Genomic DNA, 23,474 nt, shown 5'->3' with positions numbered 1-23,474 from the left:
AAATGAATTAGACGGCGCTCTTTAACTTTACACTCTATTGCCCCTAATTTTCGCTGTTTTAATATTTCATTAAAAATGCAAATTAGATACTAAAAATAATATGAAAGGGTTGTTGAAAATAAAAGAATCCTCTATTTTCAAAAACAGTAATGGAATAATTGCCTCGCTATTCGCGCATATAACAAGTTATATTTTTCCTTGATATTTTCTTGCCTGTTGCTTTCAGTTAACTTAATTGACTCAAAAATATCTCAGCTTCGGGTAAACATGAAAAAAACAAAGACAAATATTTATAACGAATGCAAATTTTGTTTATTGTTGTTCACATTTGAATTAATAATTATTTACTGAAGATGTGCTGAAAATGTGAATGTCTTTTATTGATCTATCAACATACTGAAGTTTAGTACGAAATATAGGGTAATTTCAAAGATTTGTTTTCCGGTCCTTTTTAACTTTGTCGATTTATAGATTTGTTGAGTTTTCTTCAATACAGAGGAATAAAATAAGCCTAATAAAATGAAACTAAACTTTGTTTTTTTATTCGCATACAAGTTTTTACAGACACTAAAATCTCAATTTTATTTTAATTTGACATAAAAACATTCGTACATTTATTTAAACAGTAGAACTTCTATTTTTTGTTAAAACGAATAAACAACTCACACACGTCCTTATTTTTACACGAAACTTATAATAAAATTTACAGTATGAGTCAGTTAAAAGCAGATTAAAAGTTAAATAAAGTTTTGTTAACACTTTTTAACATTAATCAGTCATTTTAGATTTTCCTTTAAAATAATAAGTTCTGCTAACTTTTTTAATGGAATAAACATTAAAAACTTGTAGGATAAAAGTTTTAAAGTGATTGAAGTGTTTGAAAGTTATTAACGTCTTGACTAACTAACTCTCTACCTAATATTAATTAAATTGTGTTAAAATAAAATATAACAATAAATGAGGTACTGGAAACGATAATCTAAAATAGTATTAAAAAACAATCTTTTGAGTTATCTATCTCTCATTTATTTTATATATTTAAACAAATTAATTGCAGTCAGATCTCATTCGAATCGAATTCGAAAGTAAATTACAAAAGGCTTAATTAAATCGAAAAATCTAAAATATCAATTTATAGAAAATATCTATAGATTTATATAAAATATCTAATTACTGTCAAAACTCAGATAAAATATATGAACCAAAACAAACCTGAAAAAAATAAAAATTCGAAACAAAAGTACATAAAAAATTAAAATCTGAAAAAATATCATTGTTAAAAACTAAAAATTCGTAGATATTAATAACTGAAACATAATGAGAAAATTTTAAAAGTAAATAAACTTAAAAATCAAAACCACGAAAATGAAAAATCGAGGTCATTGAGAAAAACATAATTTTTAATAAAATTTACAAAATAAGTGAGTTTCTTACTCAAAAATACGATACCTCGAAAGAAAAGGGTCAAAATAACATAATTTTTCATCTTCCTTTATGAGTTTTTTGGCATATAATAAATTATGCGAAATAAGCGAATTTTTGGCATAAAAACGTAGTAAACTGCTCGAAAAAGGCAAAAGTAATATTATTTTAGATCTTTCGTGGTAACTATTCGGGCAACATTTTGCGAAAAAAGTGTATTTGTAATTTAAAAATGTTTGTAGAGGTAGTTGAAAAATGCATAAATAATTTGCGAATTAAGTGCTTTTTTGAAAAGGTAAAGTAAGTGTCATTTTGATTTTTTGGCTGACTTGGAGGAAATTCCTTAGAGTAGGCGCACAATTTCACTTATTTGGTGATTTTTTGGATAATTCTTCTCAATTTTTTTTAATAATTACCTTTTTTGGTGAAAATGAATTTTGCGAAAAAAGTGTATTTGTAATTTAAAAATATTTGTAGAGGTGTTTGAAAAATGCATAAATAATATCTTCGAATTGAGTAATTACGTGATTTTTTGGCTTTTTAATTTTTCCAGCAAATCATCGAAATAAAATTTTCACCAAATTTAGGTCACTTAAGTTTATACTTATTTTATGAAATTTTTCTGATTCTCGATATTATTAGCATGTAATCACTCTGAGCTGGTCAGAACGTCAATCGATCAGTTTTAATTTTTTTACGAAATTTTGAAAAATTAGTAGGTTTCTTTTTTATGTACCAGATAAATAATGTAACGAAAGCTGTTAAAATACAGGCCATTTTCGACCTTTATCATGATGTTTTTGCCTGATATAGCATATGTGTGGTGTGTGCGTAATAAGTGAGTTTCCAAAAACTCATTCATCAAAAGAATGAAAACTCTTGAAGAAAGGCAGAAACAAAAACATTTCTTTAGGAAAAAAGTTTTTTTGATTTAAAAATATGCTTAAGTATTTATTTTTTAGGGAAATTCTAACCATTTTCAACAAAATTCCCATTTAAAGTAGAATTATTTTATTTTGATACAATTTTTTTTTGTTATTCGCGTAGCAAAATTTTTTAAGCCAGTTTTATAATCGAAATAAAGGGACTTAATGTTGATTTTAGAATATGAAATTTTTGTCAACAAGTACATAGTAATCAGTACATTATAAACAATATTTCATTCAATGCTCCTTTCTATTCGATTATGAAACTGTCCCTGACATTTGCATTTTGTAGTGAAGTTTTAATTTGAAAAAAATATTTAATTATAAAGCTTTTCTCAGATTTGTATACTTTATTGTTTAAATTTTTTAGTTTTACAATCTCCGACTACTTGTTTATAATTTTGTTTATTAAGAGTTTATGCTATTTTTTACATATAACTTCAACGAAGACACAACATTTTTGTAGTTTTGTTTTCTGCAATATGCATTCTGCATAAAATTCAAAATTTACCGAACGTGAAAGTCGAACTTTAATTTACATTTTAATTAACTTGAAATAAGTACCTAAAATTTTGAAAAAGTTAAAATCAAGGAAATCGAAAAATCAAACAATCAAATTTCAGTGAATTTGAATTAAAAACCTTGAAAAACTTATTTAGAAACCTATAAAACTGAATTAAATAATAATAAAGTTCCGAAAAACTTATATAAACCTGAACTAAAAAAACTTTTAAGTTAAAAAATTTGAAGAAACCTATCACCGCTAAAAACTGAAAATTTATAGGTATTAATAAGTTCTCTATAACTCAAATTTAATGAGAAAAGTTAAAACAAATGGCAAAAACCGAATAAGCCTAAAAGACATAGAAGAATAAAAAACTCAAATTTTTTAAAATAGAAAATTCAAGCTGAATTCTTAATTTTTCGTAATTTCTGATGTCAAAGTAATTTTTTTGGTTTAAATTAGAAATACTATTGCTATTACAAGTTTATAATATTTTATGATTTTAAATCGAATGGCCTCTCTAAAATCCCAAAAATTCATTTTGTGAGCTTTGTAACCATTTTTGCTTCAGTTTTAGGCAAAACAATCTCAATTTTCCTTCCAACTTATGAATGAAAGCTGTTGAAACAGGAAATATCCTCAAGCAAAGCTTTATAATTACTTTTCGCTCCCAAACTCTCTAATTTGTAGTAGAGATCCAAGTTTGTTTCGTAAAGGTCCACTGTTCGTATAACAAGTGAAAAACCCTGGATAAAAATGGCTAGGAAGTATACTTTTCTCCTTATGAAAAGTTACAAGAACAAGAAAAAAAAATGGGAGACAATTATCATGTACAAATGATGTACTTTTTTCATAATACTGTGACTGAGTATAATTTTTAGAAGTCATTTGAAAAAACAGCATTTTTATTGTTTGGTCTTAATTATCCTTATTATACAGGGTGAGTATAGTAAAAGTATATATTTTTATTATATCTCAAAAAGTAATAATCGTGGAGAATTCAGCACCTTAATACTTCGCGTTTTTCTCTGTCTGTTTTTCTTTAGAATAGTTCTACAACTTCTTAAAATTCGAGTTAATTAATTAATTAGTTACTAATAAGTATCTCAAGTGATGCTCAATATTGTTTTGTGGTAAACATCATTAAAAAAATGTCGCTGGCTCCAAAAACTAACTAATTAAGTTAAAATTAAAAATTCAAATAAACATAATTTTGGTGCTAGCAAAAATTTAAACATCGTTGTTTTAGTATAATATTAGAAATCATAAAATTTTCGAATAATTAAGGGAGAGAATACACACGCTAAAAAGTGTCGAATTTCAGCCATTTTCCTCGGTGTTTTACAGCCGTTTTAAGTAACGTTGTTGAAAGTTATTTACAAGATACATTCTTTTACTCGGGCTGTAGGTGCAAAGGTGTTTTAAAATGCTGTAAATGCTTTATTTAATTTTGAAAAAAAATTCAGAAAACTGAAAAAAATTGTTGTACATTATTTCTCATCAACATTGTGTGTTAAAGAAAAAATAAATTACTTTTGCATCTATAGTGGACTCTTGGAAATAAAGCTGATTTTGTTTAAAATTGTCAATCGTTAACTGGTAAAAATCTTAAAACGAACTTGCGCTACTGGCCTATGATAACAGTGATCCTTCTGTTGTGCGCTCGCTTTAAATCAGTGACGTACATTCATTTTCGTGGGTTAAAGTACTTACCTTAAAAAGGGACTCGTTTACTAAACACTTATTCTTATGCAAAATTTTCTGCTGAATTTGAATCCGAATTTAGTTTCTCGATTTGGAGCCTTCATTATGAAAAAGACGTTTTTGTAGAAATTCTTGAAAAACTCAAAATTGGTCAAATATTTCATTTACATCTTCTTATCTTCCTTGTGGATAAATCTTTTGCAAAAGATTGCTCAATGAATGTAGTTTTTAACGTAAATACACAATTGAGAAAATTGGGCAACAGTACGAGTACAAAAGAAAATACGCAGCATTGCTACTTCAAGTGCATATATAACCTGCTGAGTTTTAAAGATATCGAAATGATTCTTGGACTAAAAACTTATTTAATTTTTAATTATTGCGCGCTACTGATGAACCCTCTGGCCAATTGACGTAGAGTACATAAAATATATGACGGCAAATGACTTGTGGAAAGTAACTATTTGAAACACAGGATTTCTCCATCTTAATATTATTGTCATATTTTCAATATCATGGATATTAATTTTTTTAAATAATCAATTTTAATTATAAGAAAGGATAGAAAAATTTGAGTGAATGTGTTACTTTTAGCAGACTCACCCCGTATTAATCTGTTATACAATAAGAGCAAAAAAGCACGTGTCTCTGAAACCTAAAAATTACATTACGTTTCAACCCGACACACATATAAATAAAATTCTTCAATGAAAATAAATTTCAAAATCATCAATCAGTTTATAGATACCTTATATACTCGTGCCTTTTGAAATTTTGTTTGGCCTTTGACGGAGTTTATTGATTTTGCATTGAATAGAAATGTTTTCCTCGTGCACGATATGATGTTTGACCAAATATTTAATTTATTCGAAGAATGAATATAAAATGGAGCAATAAATTACAGTGTTACAGCAAAGGAAGAAAGCTACCTACTAGTCAGACGTCAACAAGTTGAGGAAAATCTAAATATAGCTTGGAAACTGTGATCGGAAAAACTTGAGTTTATAAATTATTTTTGACGGAATAAATCTTTTAATTGGTTTCCAAGTTGGTTATTAAGAACCCTTATCGTATTCCCCATTATCTAGCGTTAATTAAGGCGTAACTGTATCTCCAGAACTAGTAAGAGAGAACGAAGTAGCGACAATGATTCCTCAATTATTCGAATCCGCTTAGTTTCATTAAAAATCAGGTGCTCGTTTAAGTTATTTGGTAATGATTGAGACGTGACTTAATTCACTGGATGAACCGACGAGACGTTTCGCTTTATTTTTTCAGGTGAATAATCATCCAATTCAATCAGAACGGTATATTTGCTCCCTACTTTTCGTATAATCTTCTCGGGGAACAAATCGAAACCCAGTAAAAAATGTGCAAAATTGATATTTTTCAATCACACTAAAGATGAAAATAAAGCATTTATTTATAACCAATGCAGAGCAAAAACCTCGGGAATTACTACCACGTGTTTGTGAGTGGGAAAAATTATAGACAATTTGGTCGTAAATGGTACACATAAGACCGCGGGATAAAAACGCAAACATAAGGAGAAATATAATTACTGTTATTAAACGCGCCGTTTCAGAATTTTTAAATCTGATGAACACGAAACAAGTCGATAGTAACAAAATACGGTGCAACCTCTATAAGTCGAAGTACCTACCTGTTGCTAAAAAAATGAGATATCGAAGTTCAAGACACCTATACAATATTGCATTTTATACTACATACAGGGTGAGTGTGTTAAAAGTATCTTTTGTTATATCTCAAAAAGTAATAATCGTACCGAATTTGGTGTTCGTTATTAAATAATGTTTTTATCTATGTATGTGAATTTTTTCAGGACTTTTATCACAAAACAACATTTAAGCATCGCTTATTCTCACATGCCACAAGAAAAATCACTTTTTTGTAGCTACTCAATAGTAATTAATTAATTCATTAATTTATTTAGTTTAATTAAAAGGAATTATTTAAAACATCTAAAAAACAATGTAGACACATATAGAAAAATACAAAGTACTTAAAAGTAAACTTGGATGCTGTAGATTATTTATTAGCTTATGAGATGTAGTAAAAACATACTTCTAGTGGAACCTCCCTTATTGTTTTATTTCAAAATTCTAAAATTACCAAATTAAAGAAAATAATTAAATTCATAAAATATAATCTGTTCTGTTTAAAAAAAATATTCAACATCGAGATATCATTGAAAAAATTACATTGATTTTCTCTTAGTAAATGCTTGACACCTGACAATCGGGTCGACTTATCGAGGTTCCACTGTACTTACGATATAACGCTTGGTTGTGAGAAGTGGCTACTCTTAAATAAGCCGACTAAAGGATTAACGTATAATTAGCCAATTGTTATTATCTATTTAGAAGTGAGTCAATATCAATTAAGACTTTTAATTGTTGCTTTGTAAAAGAAAAATGGTTAATATTCATTAATAAATTTTAGCTAAATTGTTTCTGAAAACTCTAATGATAATGAATCATATTGTGGGTCATTCACATTTAATTCTTGCAAATCCTACACGTAAAATTTCTTTGTAATTGTTCAAGTGCCAGTAATTAATCAAACAAATTTATTTCTAAAAAGATTAACTAACCAGTGTAGTGTAGTCTACATTTGTAAAACTATAATAAGATGTTAAAAAAATAATTTTAAGAAAAAGTATGTCCCAAAAGTGTAACAATTATCAAAATTTTTGATTGACAGTTTTAATATAGAATTACATTTTTATATTTATAGCGGCTGTTTTTCATTGGTATTGCCCACTTGTAATTTTTTTATTTTTATCCGTCGAATTGCATCCATTTGGTAGGTATGTTTTTAGTAATTGTTTTCATTGTCATCTCTTTTTTATATCTAAAATAATTTTGAATTTTTTATATTTTTTCTGATTGTTTACTAGGATTTTGGCATACTTTGGGACATCTCCAAAACTAAAAGTAACTTATCAAATGGTTCAAAAAAGTATACAAGTTCCTGTTGGAAAAAAAAGTTAACAGTTACCGTTTGACAAATGGCAAAAAATATGATTTTTTATATAGGGCTTTCATTTCAAAAGGAGCCAGTTTCAATAACTTTTGAAATTGTGTATATCTATTTTCAAGCAAAAACAGGTCGATTGTGATTGCGAGGGGGAAGTTCAAAACTAACATTAGTAACATTTTAGGTTTCATCCCCTAGTCGCTAGCCACCCCTACTTTGAAAATTTAAATGACACCCTCTACTTTTTCAAACATTTTCGGAAAGAAAAAAAAATAGCGTATTTAACTGTTAAAAAAATTCCTTTATTAGTTAAGAGTGATTTTATTCTTTAAACTTAAAGTTGTAGTAGCGTTTGTTTTGAAGCCAATTTAATTTAAATGAAACAATAAAAATTCGAAAAATTTTTTTTTCCTTTCGAAAAATGTTTGAAAAAGTAGTGTAATTTAAAATTTTAAAGTAGGAGTGGGTAACGATTAAGGGATGAAACCTCGTGATCCTAATCGACCTGTTTTTGCTTGAAAATAAATTTGCTGTGTCAAAAGTTATTGAGACTGGCTCCTTTTGAAATGAAAGCTCTGTATGTACTTTTTTATAAAAATAAAAATACTTATATTGAAAAGTTACATTGAGTACTGAAACACCCGGTATAACATATTTAAGAGAAAAACATGAATATCAAAGTTTTTTAAATCTGAATTTTATTAATTTATTTTGCATTTTTAAACTGGAAAGTTCTAAGTTTAAAGTATAAGTGAATACTGAGGTTTTTAAAACACGCGCAATTTTCGAAGTAAGTAAGTGTTTTAAAGACCAGTTATCCAAGAATATTTTACGTTATGTTTTTTATTGGTACACTGTAAAATCATAAATACTGATATTAAAATTACAAAAATTGGAAATAGTATAATGTGAGATCAGTATACCTTTCGTTGGGATGGAATTGATTGTCATTATAATAAAAAATCATCAAAATGTTGCCATTTATCCTTACGCTTCTTGGGTTATTGATGTTGCCATGGACACTTAAAAAAATGCGCGTTTTCGAAAGTTGGATTTATACACGTTGCTGCGTGTTTTAACTAAGCAGAATAAATTACCAATTAAAACATTTTAACACATTTTTTATTTTTTATAATTAACACAGAAAAAAGTTGATTTTTGAAGGGGGAGGTGCAAAAAAAATAAAAAGTGTAAAGGTCGGTTTATAGAAAGCGAAATTAAAATTTAATTAAAAATTAAACTAATTCGAATTAAGTTGCCATTTAAAATGCATTGACAAAGGTCAAGTTAATCGCGATTAAGATTTAATTGCAATTAAAATGTTCTGTAAACTAAATGTGTTGGAAAAATAATTATTTTAGGTATAACATAGGGAAAACTAATGAAAACTCCTTTAGAATAAGTCGACTAATCTAAATAATAAAATAATAAATAAAAAATATAACTTTCTGTTACAACAAAGTTGATACCAGGTTTTAAGTTTTTTGGCGATTGCCAAATCTACGAATTTCTACGAAATGAAATTTTCAAGTTTGCGACACTGTTTATGTGCGAATTTTTTTTACAAGACAGTGGACTTTTATGTACAAAAAGGGCATTACCTATTTACTATGTATTATCCGTTTTTTTAATAAACAATTGACAGTGTTAAAATCGCTTTTAAAAGTAGTTCGTATCGCTTTAAAATGGAAAACTGAGAAATTAGCTCTACATTACCTACCCCAATTTGGGGTGAACAATACACCTTGTTCATAAAATTCTTCAATTAACCATACAACGAAAGTCTTTTTCTGATTTTGACACTGACAATTATTTATAAAAATGCCAGACTGTACCTTATGGATTTGAAATATTTAAAAATTTAAATTAAATTAAAATTTTTAAAATTAAATTAAATTTAAAAATTTATTTAGGTTTTTTATACAGGGTGCTCAAAAACTGGCGCACCAACTCAGTGGTACGTTATTGAGAAGCACGTGCAGATTACGGGAAAAATGTTGAAAAAATTCCTAAAGTCATATTTTAAAAAATCTGGAGCTACAAACTTATTGTGTTAACTTCTTTGGTTTTCATTATTTTTTTATGGTTTTATGTTTCATACCAGGTAATCGTTCCGTAACAAAACGATGAATAATTATTTTTAAATTTACTATCAGATTATAGCAGTTTTTTTAATTTAAAAAATTAAAATTCATCAAAAAAATCACAATGTGTAGATGAGCCAACACTGGACATTATTTCCTAGGAAACCGTTTCAAAAATAATTTATTTTTATTGTTGCTCAAATTCTATTGTGATCATGACTGTTAGACAACGTTGCCACATATCATTTATCTAAAATCCGTTATTTATCAATAACTTTAATACAAAGAATTTTTTTACTATTTTTACCTTTATATGTAACCAGTTCTCTATCACACACCATTGAGTTGGTGCGCCAGTTTTTGAGCACGCTGTATACAAGAAAGATATACGAAAAGTTCATTAACATTACTATAAAAATGATTTAATCATTCAAAAAAAACTAATTTTCTCATATTAGTTTGATTTTCTACCAAACATTTAAATTTGTTTTTATTTTTGAAAATTTGTCAATTGCAAAATTCCACCAACATGCAAAATTTCATCCCAAAAATCTCACATATGTGAACAAATTTTTAGATTTAAATAATTCAATGTCATTATAACGACTTAAAAAACTTCTATTATGGGATTTAAATAAAACATTCTGTAGAATCTTAAAAACAATGTTTTCAAAAATTGTTGTTCACCAAGTCACCTATTAAGTTTGGACGTAGTGTGGCGCTTAATTTAACTTGTGATTGCCGCCAAAGTGACAGATCCGTTAGAATAATGCAAAAGGGCTTCGAATCTAAAAACGAAAGAATACACAAGAACAAAAATCACGGAAATATAAAACACAAACCAAGACATACCCTGCACGTGAAACAACTTTACTGAAAAAAAATGCAAAAAGTGAGTAAAAAACTAATTCAATGATTTGACAGAGAAACTACAATAGTCATTTGGACAAAGCGGCACAATGAATTTGAATTCCATAGTCAACATGATGAACAACCATTTTTGAACACATTGTATGTACTTCCACTTCCTGAGATTGTATTTCCTGTAACGGGATAAACACGTGGGTTATTAATACAACACTGAAAATAATAAATAATCCCGCACCACTCTTTTTCCGCAAGAAATTAAGGAGTTTAGCGCAAAAAAGCTGATATAAATACTTAATGAATAATAAATTCTGCAGTATCTTTTGTTAAGGATCTCTTGGTAACTTAATACGGCAATAAATTTCTGAAATCACATTCACCATTATAACTTTATCCTGGATTTTTAAGAGTTCTATTAAATGATAACTACACCAGGTTTACTTGCATTTGTTGACAGTTTTAACACAGTTCAACCGGAAACTTTAAACTTTATTTCTAAAGTTATTTTATTCGCAGATGTGTACCTACATATTATAGAACTCTTTAAACTTACAATAAATTGTACTGAAAATAATTTATACCGTTTGTATAAACTACCAAGTACATTTTTGAGAGTGAGCTGTGACTTCGAAATTAAGTGGCAATACTGAATTCATTATCCACTGCCAACTTAACTTCAAAGTCACAGATCACTTTCTTTTAGTGCTTGCACACAAATTAAAAAATTAAGTAGTGTTTAATAACTTTAACATTTAAAATGCACCATCCTATTTTTTATTTTTGTATCCAAAAGAGTTAAACTGTTATCATGAGTATTGTTACTCATTTCTTATTAACTCATAATTGATTAAACTATTAATAATTTCTTTGTTTCTCAATACAAGTGCATGATTTGTTTCAGAATTTTATATATTTCCTTATACAAAAAACTTAAATTAAAAATATTAATTAATAATTTGTAATGGAAATTTTATGATTTCTAGTATTATTCTAAAAGAAACTGAAGAAACTGAATTAACTGAATTTGTCATTTTTACATAGTTAATAATTTTTTAAAAATTATTTAAAAATTAAAAATATACCTTCCTCAGACTCAGCTTGTATTAATAATAAGTTTGTGTACCTATCTATAAATTGTTGAGTTTTTTAAATATATACCAGATGAAGTAAATGTAAACAAAGCGGAGCTTTTTAATGGATTCCAAACTTTTCAAAAAATTGTTTCAGGTTGCACGTTTGCAAATAAATTATGATCAAGTATTGCACGGAGTGCTCTTGTGTTTAAGTAAATTAACATAAAGAAATTATTTGTAAAATTCAAAAAGGATCATTTTAATGGAAATCTACTATTTTTTAAATATTTTCAGTCTTTGTAATATTACATTTTCAAAAATGCAGTGAGATTCAGCTAACCTTCTTACAAAAAAATATTTTCTTTGTTTAAAGAAAAGGCCGTTAAAGTACAAGTTCACCTATTTTGATTAGCTCGTGTCAACCTAATAAATCCGTTTTAATTCTTTAAATTTAATTTAAATTTAATACCTAAGTGAATTTTATTTTTTTCTTGAAATGTTGTATGTATGGTGCATCGGTGAAACGACTCTTCTACAATTTAATTGAACAGGAAATTTTATTTTTACATTAATGTTATGTTAGCCACTACGAAATCAGCAATCTGGAAAAGACCGAATTTTTAATATCAGCATAAAAATAAATTCAATTTCAATGCCAGTGTCATTAAATTTACTTATAGAGTAAGAAATAAATATTATTAAATTTACATAATTCTTAAAAGCGTAGAGATCCGGTTATAACTTTATTAGAAACGTTGACACAAAATTTATACATGTACTTGTAACTAAAAATAAGTTTAATTTTAATCTTTGCTTTTAGACCGAACAATTCACCTTACTATGGGTCCTATTCGTGATAATAGTCGCTGGAAACGTAGGTGTGTTGTACACGCTTCTCTTTGGCCGATCTAGAAAAAGTCGAATGAATTATTTCATAACCCACCTAGCCCTAGCAGGTAAAAGTCCGATCAACAATCATCCAAACCCATCATTAAATTTATTTTGCAGACCTTAGTGTGGGTTTGATTAATGTTTTGACAGATATAATTTGGAAAACAACAGTGGCATGGTATGCCGGAAACGTTGCCTGTAAAGTGATACGTTTTCTCCAGGTCTGGATCTCACCGAGGGGCCTCTAACTCGAAAATAATGTGTACAACTCCTTCAATTTCCAAAAAAACTACCAAAATGCCGATAGTTCTAAGTCACTCAACGTAATTTCCAATAGTAATTCCAAAAAGAATTTATTAATTTCAGAGAAATTACAAATAATTCCAGTACTATAAAGTCAGAAGATAACTTATCTAATATTAATTTGAAATAATTCCAAGTAAATGTATACAACTAATTCCAATTCCAAAAAAAATCCACGAAAATGCAGTAATTCCAATTTCACATTAATTGCTGCAATTTCAAAATTAATTCCAAATACATACGTCTTTACAATTTCAAGCAATTCCCACTCGAATTCTTTATTTATCTATTCCAATTTAAAAACAATTCTACGGAAATGCAATTATTAATTTAAAAAAATTGATAGAAATCCTAGTACCTAGGTAATTCGAATAATCCACAATTTTAGATTAAATTCTCTATTCCAACTTAATTTCCATAATTCCAGTATTACACAAATAAATACATAATTCTAAAACCATTTAAGAATTCCTTACAATTCTGATCAAATTTAAAAAATGGGTACTTAAAATTACAATTAAAAATTACAGTAATTTTAATAATTCTAGATTAATTCAAATAATGTCAAATGATTTCATGCAATTCCAACATAATTCTCATAATAATTCCAGCCTAATTTTTGAAATTGAAAGTTAATTTCGATAGTTCCAATTCTAAGAAATTAAACGTAAATTACTATTCCAAGTAATTTCGGATATAATTTACAACGAAAACTAATAAGTTCAAAAAGAATTTCAATAATTATAGATAAAAAATTAGTACTACCTAAATTGCAAGTAATTCCAGTATTCCACATGTTCACAGTCCCGATTAGGTTTCAAAAATTTCTACAACTAATGCCAATATCCAATAATTCCAAACATCCAAATACCAATTCCAGTAATTAAAAAAAATACAACGAAATTTTAGTATTACCAATAATCCGTAGTAAATTCGGATTAATTCCTGTAATTCATAAAGAATTTCAGTACTTACAATTACTTCCAGTAATTCTATATAAATTCAAATACATCTAAATAATTCCAAGCAATTCTGATTCCAATTCCGATTAAACTCTAAAAATTTATATTTATATTATAATTCCAAATAAAATCAACGGAAATTCTAGTAATTCATAAAAAAATTGAACGAAGCTTTAGTAGTTTTCCAATATAAGTCCAGTAATTCAAAAAAATCGAAACATAATTTTCCTTTCTAGAATTGAATAATTCCAAATGTGGAATAACAGTAATTTCAAAAAGAATTTCATAAATTCTAGAAAAAATCAGTAATTCGTAAGTAATTTCAGTAATAATTCTAATAATTACATTAATTCCAAAGATAGTTTTATTTATAATTCCAAATATTTACAAATGATTGAATAATTCCGATTAAATTCCAAATATTTGTCTAAGTAATTCCAACAACATTCTAGCTCTAAATTAGTACAGTTCTATCTTAATTCCCGTAATTTCAGTAGTTCTAAGAAATTCAACAAATTTCTATTGTAAGAAGTTAATTATATAATTCCAAAAACAAATGTCTGTAATTACCAAATAATTCCGAAAATTCCATAAATTACAAGGATATTTTAAATAATTTCAATCAGATTCGATTGATTCCAAAATTTTGTACAACCAGTTCCAGAGTTGACGGCCCCTCGGATCTAACTGAAATAAATCGATATCAAAGGTTTATTTATTTTAGGTAGTGGTAACATATGCCTCGACCTATGTTTTGGTTGCTTTAAGTATAGACCGATATGACGCAATTCGTCACCCCATGAAATTTTCAGGCAGTTGTAAGTATAAATATTGTTTCTGTTTTTCAATATTTTCGTTGTTTATTTTTAGGTAAAATTCGAGTGTAATATTAAATGTTTTTCCAGGGAAACGTGCTAGATATCTAATATTAGCCGCTTGGTTCTTCAGTGCGCTGTATTCGTTACCGATTTTGATCTTCTACGAGGAGAAGATTGTGAAAGGAAAACTTCAATGTTGGATTGAATTTCATCCACAATGGAAATGGCAAGTCTACATGACACTAGTTTCGCTCTCACTCTTTATCATTCCTGCGTCAATTATTGCGACGTGTTACGCCATCATTATTATCACAATTTGGTCGAAAAATGCCAAAGGTTTCATCAAAAATACCAAAGCTGTTAATGGGTCTGATAATTCAAGAAGGGCAAGTTCGAGAGGTTTAATACCAAGAGCCAAAGTCAAGACTATAAAAATCACATTTGTTATAGTGAGCGGTTTGTAAAAAAAATATTTTGATAAAAGGAAGTTTACTGAATTCAAGACGGAATTTAGTAAATTTCTCCATTTGGTACAAGCTATCTTTTCTTTCTTTTTTGCAGTTTTTATTCTATGTTGGAGTCCTTATATAATTTTTGATTTGTTACAAGTGTTTGGGCAAATACCAGGGACTCAGACCAATATAGCTATCGCTACTTTTATCCAAAGTTTAGCACCACTCAACTCTGCAGCTAACCCCATTATTTACTGCCTCTTTTCTACACACTTCTGTCGGACATTGGGGTTAGTATTTTTATTTCGTAGCCTTATAAATATAAATGAATAGGGGTATTGTTAGCAACACGTGGGAATTTATTATTTTTTCTTTTTTTATTTTTTGATTTTTTTATTTTTTTTTAGTTGCAAATTTCATTCATTTGTAATGGTTTAAGTCAATGTATTATTTAAACAACAAGTAAAAAATAAAACTTCAATTGCAACTCTATGGGTGGATTTTGCAATCGTTGGATAACTTTATCCTGTGGATAAATTTTGAAAAATACAACAGTTGTTGTAACAATTGTAACCATAGTGATTATACTACGACTAACTTATCCGGGGTTTATCTGACGAATGCAAAATTCGCGCTAAGTGAAACTAATTAGTAATAACACTAATAACAATATTTCTATTCATTTGTTCAAAAATGTTGATTTTTTTTGTTAATGATTTCCGTTTTTATGTCCATGGAAAATTAAATACTAGTAACTAGGCCGTTATAACTTGAAGGTTGAAAAAATAAATAAATAAATAATAAAAACACCGTTTTCTAATTTTGAGGACGAAACTAACTCATTTTCATAATTGATTTTTGTGATTTTGACGAATAAAAATTTAATTCCTTTTTAAGGGGCTTCAGAGTCTCAAAAATCGCCTTTATTACACACAATTTATCACAGCATTGAGGTACACTTACTGTGGCTCCTGGTGGCCCATTTTTCGACACAACACTGAAAAATTTGACCAACTTTAAGTTTTTCAAAAATTTTCACAGAAACGTCTTTTTCATAATGAAGGCAATTTTAAACAAAAAATCAAACTTTGGATTCGTAATCAGCAAAAAATTTTGCATAAGAATCAGAATGTATTTTAAATAGGACATTCTATATTTTTGCACTTTCGGATTTTTGCTTTTACACTGATGTTTAAATTGTTATTGGTCGATATTACTTAGTTTTTGAAATAATTCGATTTTTTGGACAAAAACACGTACACTGTAATCAAGAAGATAAAAATATGAAGAAATTCGCTGCAAGTTGAATAAATTTAAAATTTTAAATGGAACATCCATTTTTTTTTCGCATTTAAATGAATAATGTGGAATTTAGTTGAAATTAACTTTAACTTTCTGGAAGCAAAATAGGTGTTCCATTTAACTTGTTTAAGTTATCCAATTTTTATTTATTTTTTATTGTTTTATGTTCCTAACCGCAATGCTCTAAACAGTTACGGATTTAAATTTTAAAAGTTCCCTTTTAGTACCATAAATAAAGGTTATTATTGTTTATATTATAAAATAAATATTTTTCAATTATTAATAATTATTAATATAATAATATTGTTATTAATATTATTATTATTTATTATTATTAACCAAAATTTTGGGAAAAAAGTGCGTTTGTACTTTAAAATGTATTTAAGCGTTTGAATACAACAAAAATAATGTCCTCAAATAAATTAAGTGATTTTTCGGCTTATTGATTTTGTCGTGATTTTCTAGCGAAAACTCCCGAATTTTCCACCATATGAGAGGGAAAATGTTCAAATAAATGGGTTTTTAGCTAATAATCAAATATTTTCAACAATCGTCAATTTCGGTCTAAATTAGTCATTCTCTAGTTCCATTTTGCCAAAGTGAGTTTTTTTCTTATAAACAAGATAAGTATAACGAAAACAATTAAAATAATGTGATTTTCCACCTACGTACATTTGTATTTTTTTCACCAAATTTGTGCGAAATAAGTAATTTTGGTTTAGAAAGTATTTTCGAATTTTTGGAGAAAATTAAATATTGCTTAAAAAACGATGGTTTTTAGTCCTAAAGAAAGTAATTTTCAAATTTATTATTTAGAAAATTTTTCAAACAGTTTTCACAAAATTTTGCTTGTTTTTGTGTTTCAACAGCGGGCAAGTTGGATTGTTTTTCTTAGTGATATCCGCAACAAAATTTTTTATCAAAATTCGAATTTACAACTACTGTTTCACTAATAAATTTTTACATTTGCAATTTTACGGTAAAATAAAGATATTAAAATTTTTAATTAAGTAATAGTTTTCTCAAGACACATTATTATCAGATTTGTGTTGTCGTTTCCAAATTTTTGGTTTCAGACTACCTGTTCTTGTTTTCAATTTTTTCTTAAAGGATTTGTGATTGAAATGAAAAACTGTGGACCGGTATACAGAACGTTTTAATCGCAATTGATTAAAAATATGATGGATTTGAATAAAAAATCTGAAAAAAGCATAATTAAAATAGAACACCTCAAACACTTCAAATTGCCAATAACACAAGGAACAATTCACAAAGAAAATCAATAATTAATTCAGCACTTTCTAGATCCATATTGCGAATTTTTATAATTCAATGCTATCTATATTTTTTTTCTAAAATACCTCTTTATTTTCACTAAACACCTTTTAATAACTTGGTCCAACTTGCTTCCATTAAATTTGTTTGCTGATATTTTGTTTAGCATTTAATCCATTACAACACAAACCATATTTCAGTGTCAATGTCAAACACATCCGTGCGCTACATTAAAGCAACATACTTCCTAATTTTTCAAAACAACATATTAAAACTGTATGAACAAATTGTGATTCAGTTAAACACTTTATTGTTGGTAATAATTTTTTGAAACAAACCCAGACGTTTTCACTTTAAACTAAACAAGATTCATTCTTTCGTTCGATCTTTAGAGGTCGAAAACAAAACCTTTCCTTTTGATTAAGAACAATGCATCAATCAAAAATACAAATGCTCAAAAATAAACTTACAGAAACTATCAATTTTTTTGTTTTGAACTGTCGACCAAAACCGAATGAATCATGTCTTATCTATCGATCCACAACAAGACACGCGAATAAGATGTTTTGACTTGACTTCGATTGAAGTTACTGTTATACCAATATAGTTTTATTAATTGCTTAATTTATTAATTTGCTAAAGCAAAGGAAGACGTTAAGGATAACTTGCAGACTAGGTTATACATGCCCCAGATTTGAGTTAATTCAACGAATGAGATGAAAAAACTTTAACTGTTAAACTTTGAAAAGTTGTTTTTCCATTATTAAGCAAGACAAAAATATGATTTAAAAAATTTGTGATTTAATTTACATTAATACATTAATTATCAGCCGCCGAAAAATGTGTATAAACTCAACTGAACAAAATTAAAATAAGTTTGTTTGTTTCCTGTCAAACAGTTTATCCAAACACATACGTTTGCAACTTTTGGACCAAATTGAAATAATATTGATCAACGAATTGAGCTTTCGAAAAGCTACACTTTAAGTGAAATTAATTCTGAACTAGGTTGATTTATTTTAAGAGCAGACACAAACTGATGAAGGTGTATGTCTCGAAAGCACTTCGACAACTTTTAATTAATTCAATGTGAAATTTTTCTCACAACAGATGACGATAAACTTGAAATGACAGTGAATGACTGCGTAGACTTTTTCAACAACACTCAAACAAAAGAAAAGAACTTATTATATCTTATTATAATTCTGGTGAAATTAAAGAAGTTTGAAGGAAGAATTCTTTTACACATAAACTTCTCTACTAACGAGATCCTTCCTATGTGGAACCAAAAAAATTACTCAACGTTTTTCTTATTATTACAAACAGCTATTGCCTACTGAACTGAATAAAAAATGTTCCACTTTAAAAAGGTTGATGCTTTTTAAATTATCTCTTGAGACACCACGAAAATTTATGAATAGCGATAACCTTAAATAAGTAAAAACGATAAAATGTTCTCGTGCTCCTTAACTACTCCATCATTTAAAGCATTAGCTTTAAGAGAAAAGAAAACTTAATTAAAATTATAGGGATGAAGCTTTATCTCCTACAACAAATGCAAATGTTGTTAGCTAAGTCTAAGACGATTAAACCAAATTAGACAAAATGTTACAGATACCTAAATTCTAGGATGCGACACGTTGTACAAATAAAAAAGTGCTTGTATTTAAATAATGGTGAATTCAAGGCAAAAAAAAAGACAAATAAAGTATTAAATTCTTAATACTAAGAGATAAATGTAACCCAATTTTTTTTGAAAACTTAGTATAATTATTTAAAAAATATTTTATCATTTTATTTATCATTTTTAAAAAGTCCGAATTATTAAAACTACTTTAGAAAGAATTTGAATTCATATTTTCAAGTTCGAGTGCTTTCAAGTTACTAGTGATAAATAATATCATAAGAATTATTTAGGGCAGGTTTTAAAAAAACTTAAACTGGTCGATTTTATTACTATAAAATTGCTACATTTTTTCAAATTCATTTTATAACATTTTTTGAGTGCTTTTAATAAATAGTACAGCCTTTATATTACTGGTGATAAAAAATAATCAAAATATGAATTAATAAAGCTATAAAAAATAAAATGAAAAAGTCGGTAATGAATTCATATATTTATAGGGTGTATCAGAAATATGTGTGTCAATTTTACCATGTAATAAAACACATCAAATGAAAAAAAAGTCCTAAACCGATAAACTTGAAAAAGTCTGGGAAAACCGTACAACATCTCGAAATATCAGAATTCTGAAGCCAAATGAAGTAACTCAATTTTAATGGACTTCGATTCGAAGCACAATCAAATATGATACCTTTTTTTGACTAAAACACATAAAAACGAGCACAAAAGCGAAATTTTGTAAAAATTGGCTGAAAAGTTACCAATACTTTTAAAAATATTAGCTGTTTCAAAATTATAGAAATGCCAACATCGCACTTTCTCTCAAAATTATTTGATATAATTTATTCATGCAATTCAAAAAACCACTAGCCAATGTATTTTATAGTTACAATAAAAGATCAAATCAATAATTATTTTACAATGTTATTAACTTTATTTAAAAAAATAATTCGGTAAAATGCGACGTTGTCGTTTTTATAGTTTTGAAACAGATAATATTTACTTCAAAACTAAAAATTAACTTTTTTACAAAATATACCTGAAAAAAAAATTTTTTACACATTACTGACCAAAAAAAACATATTTTTCTTCAACAAGTTGAAAATATTTTTGTCTTTAATTTAAGCATTTTGGTACGAGTACGTCCTTCCTCCAAAAATTTGCTATAACGATCGGACCAAAAAAATACGAATGAAGATGGAAAATGGCAGTATTTTGTCACTTGCCGTTAGATTAATTTTGTTTGTAAGCGAAATTTTATGAAAATTTCTTTTTTTCCCACACGCTATCTAAACGCTATGAGTTCAAAAAATTAATTTTTGTACTCATAGCGTTTAGATAGCTAACGGACTTACACCGTACTGTGGTGTTTTTTACTTTGCAACAATGGCTACGGACATTTAATAAGTTGGTATCGCTATCGTTGAGATGGAAACGATTATTTTTTTACGATGTGACAATTTTTGTTATTTTTTTTATTGTTTGTCCTGTTACTAACTTATTAGCAAAAAATACTAAATTATAAAAGTATTAATTTTTATTTTTTTTGAGTGATTCGTAACAAAAAATATTGTACCTAACTTGTTTTGAAAGCAATTTCCAAACTTGTTAGATAAATAACTATTTTCGCCTCCTAGTATTTAGTTCTTCGTACAACAGGTTTTTAAGGAAAAGAATTCATAAATATTTCAATGGTTTATTAAATGGTTTTGTGTCTTTTTCAGGTCATTGCCTCCGTTCAAATGGTTGTTCAAGAAAAAGAAAAGAAGGAATAGGGAATCAACAACAAACACACAAAGTAGTTCATTATCCGAATTCTTAACCAACACTCACAAACGAAAAATCGAAAATACATCAACAACTTTTAACGCCCATACAGTATTAATTCATTAAAAACCAAAACGTATTAGAACTAAATGTTTTTTATTGTGACTTGTAATAATTGTATCTAAGTGTTATAATAAAATATTACAACCTTAAATTACATTACTTAATTGGGTTAAAATCACAATGTCACAAGAGAAACCAGAATCTGAAAAAAAACAAAATTTCACAAAAAAACATAAATATAACAACTTGAAACTCTGTGTAACTTAAAGCCAACATAACCAAAAAAAACGCAAACAATTCTTTGTAGTACAAGACCACAAAATAACTAAATGCACAGCCAAATAATGCACTCCATATACAGGGTGTGACAATAGTGGGTTATTTCAAAATTTGTATAAATATGCAACCAATAATACAAGTTTCTTCTGACCAGATCGATAATCGTTAAAAGAATTAAATTTAAACAACGACTACATTGTTCTGTGTTCATTGTAGTGTCAATAAAAAACAAATTTACAAAATTAAAGAAACATTACAAAATACAGCGTGTTAGGTTTAGCAAATATTTAAAGACAGATAGAGAATGGCAAGACAAATGGATTAAGCAAAATTTATGTAAAACGAAAATTCATACTTTTCCAAAAAAATCGTTCTTAAATTAAAGTCCCAAATTTTGAGAACCACTAAACTAGAATTATAAAAATTTGCGTAAATGTTAATATTATTGACAAAACAGCAGAGGCAAATTAATTTCTTGGTCCACTACGTTATTCTTCTATTTCAATTTGTGTTTTCTTATTAAATTTTGCAAAACGCTCATGCACTACCACCTCCATTTTGTTTAATGGAAAAATTAACTGCTAATAAATTTCCATAGGACACACAGTGGCTCTCAACAGGTGGGTTAATAAAAATTTCTGATCTTGACAAATTCACATACGAAAGTTAAGCCATTATTATTATTAGTATTATGAATACAAAAGCTTCAATTAATGTAATATTCTTTTTTAAAATGCCAGAAATATTGATTATAAATTATAATGCTTATGAGTACAACAATTAGACAGTCTATTAGAATCATTCTTGAGACAAACCTAATGTTTTATTTTCAAATCAACAATCATTTTGTTTTTTGATGTACTCAACAGAAATAAACACAGGAAGTGACCAACTTTAGTTATCAGGTGGAATTGTTCATTTTGTGTCCGTTTATGTCAAAGAAATATTTTTTAGAGGCAAATAATGTGTAATAAAATATTAATTGATTAAAATAGAAATTCTCAAAGGGTAAAGACGCGTCAGAACCGAGGTAGTGATCTAATCAATAAATTATAAAAAAACAATTTGTATCTTCTTAATTCAAATTTCATTTGTCTTCGTGTTTTATTCTCAAACGATATATTTGACGAACCTTTAATATGTAAAATAAAAATTGGTCTTTTATTTTACTCATCGTATTTTTATGCGTATTGTGAAATGAAACACAACGAACGAAGGTATAAGATCGAAATTCAAAATTTTGTTTTCAAATAAAAAAAGCATTATTTTAGTGTTAATACTTTTTGCTAAATTTAAAGGCTAAAAATTAAAACCATACTGATAGAGACATTAAGCTAATCCCAAAAGTTTACAATTTGGTATTAAGCTGGTCTAAATTCAAGTACTGGTGAAAGTCATAAATTTGGCAAAAGTGTAACTAAAATTAATTATTAATGCTTCTTGCACTACATAATAAATGTAATAGACTGTGGATATGTAAATAAAGTAATAAAACAAAACCCAACTAACTGTAACAAAGTGATGTAATCATTTCGATCAGATTCCTCCAAATTATTATTAATTGTGTAAAGGTTAATAAACAATAATTTTCGGGTAGTAATAAAGCGATCAGTAATAAATTCGATTTTAATCAACAAAAAAATAATAAATGATCACTATTCAATTCATTTTTGCACAATAAAAAAATTAATTGACAAGTAAACCACGCACAGTATTTTATTAAAATTTGCCCAGTAAAAAAATCGTATATGCACAGTATCTAGTTTCAGTATGCACAGTTTAAATAATAAACGCTCACTAGCTAGCTTGCAGGCTGGGGCTTCGCACCGGCGACCTAAAAGGAAACATACCCCACGAATGAGTAAACTCGAAAACGTAAAACTCAAAATGTGGAATTCTACAGTCTCTAGTTTTGAGATGCTGTTATTTACTGTGTATTTATTATTTTACTGTGCATTCATTATTTTTACTGATCAATACTTGTCGTTTAAATAAAATACTGTATATTTAATTTGTACCCTTAATTTCCCAAACTTGGCCTTGTTAACATACCCCAAAATTCAAATATGAAGAATCGTCATAATAATAGGAACACTATAAAAAATATAAGCTACGTCATATAACATAATATTCTTTATCAAAATGTTGAAAACGTGT

The 23,474-nt window shown here is 27.4% G+C and overlaps 1 protein-coding gene across 2 annotated transcripts in view; it reads left to right on the top strand.

The window, feature by feature from the left end:
- Ccapr1 (cardioacceleratory peptide receptor 1) overlaps positions 1–21,189 on the top strand; it is a 38,464-nt gene extending 17,275 nt beyond the window's left edge. Inside the window, exons 2-7 of one of the 2 annotated variants that reach the window (XM_064357190.1) lie at positions 12,402–12,537; positions 12,590–12,693; positions 14,462–14,555; positions 14,643–15,011; positions 15,117–15,297; positions 20,933–21,189. In XM_064357190.1, the coding sequence (XP_064213260.1) occupies positions 12,402–12,537; positions 12,590–12,693; positions 14,462–14,555; positions 14,643–15,011; positions 15,117–15,297; positions 20,933–21,101 (1,053 nt within the window). In that variant the 3' untranslated portion in view covers positions 21,102–21,189. The remainder of the gene's footprint in view (positions 1–12,401; positions 12,538–12,589; positions 12,694–14,461; positions 14,556–14,642; positions 15,012–15,116; positions 15,298–20,932) is intronic. The other variant, NM_001083327.1, reaches the window with a different exon arrangement.
- Positions 21,190–23,474: the final 2,285 nt, after the last annotated feature.

Source organism: Tribolium castaneum, chromosome 6 (assembly GCF_031307605.1).
Source record: "Tribolium castaneum strain GA2 chromosome 6, icTriCast1.1, whole genome shotgun sequence".
NCBI lineage: Eukaryota > Metazoa > Arthropoda > Insecta > Coleoptera > Tenebrionidae > Tribolium > Tribolium castaneum.
The sequence above is the reverse complement of the archived record's forward strand: the minus strand, read 5'-3'. Positions and strand labels throughout refer to the sequence as shown.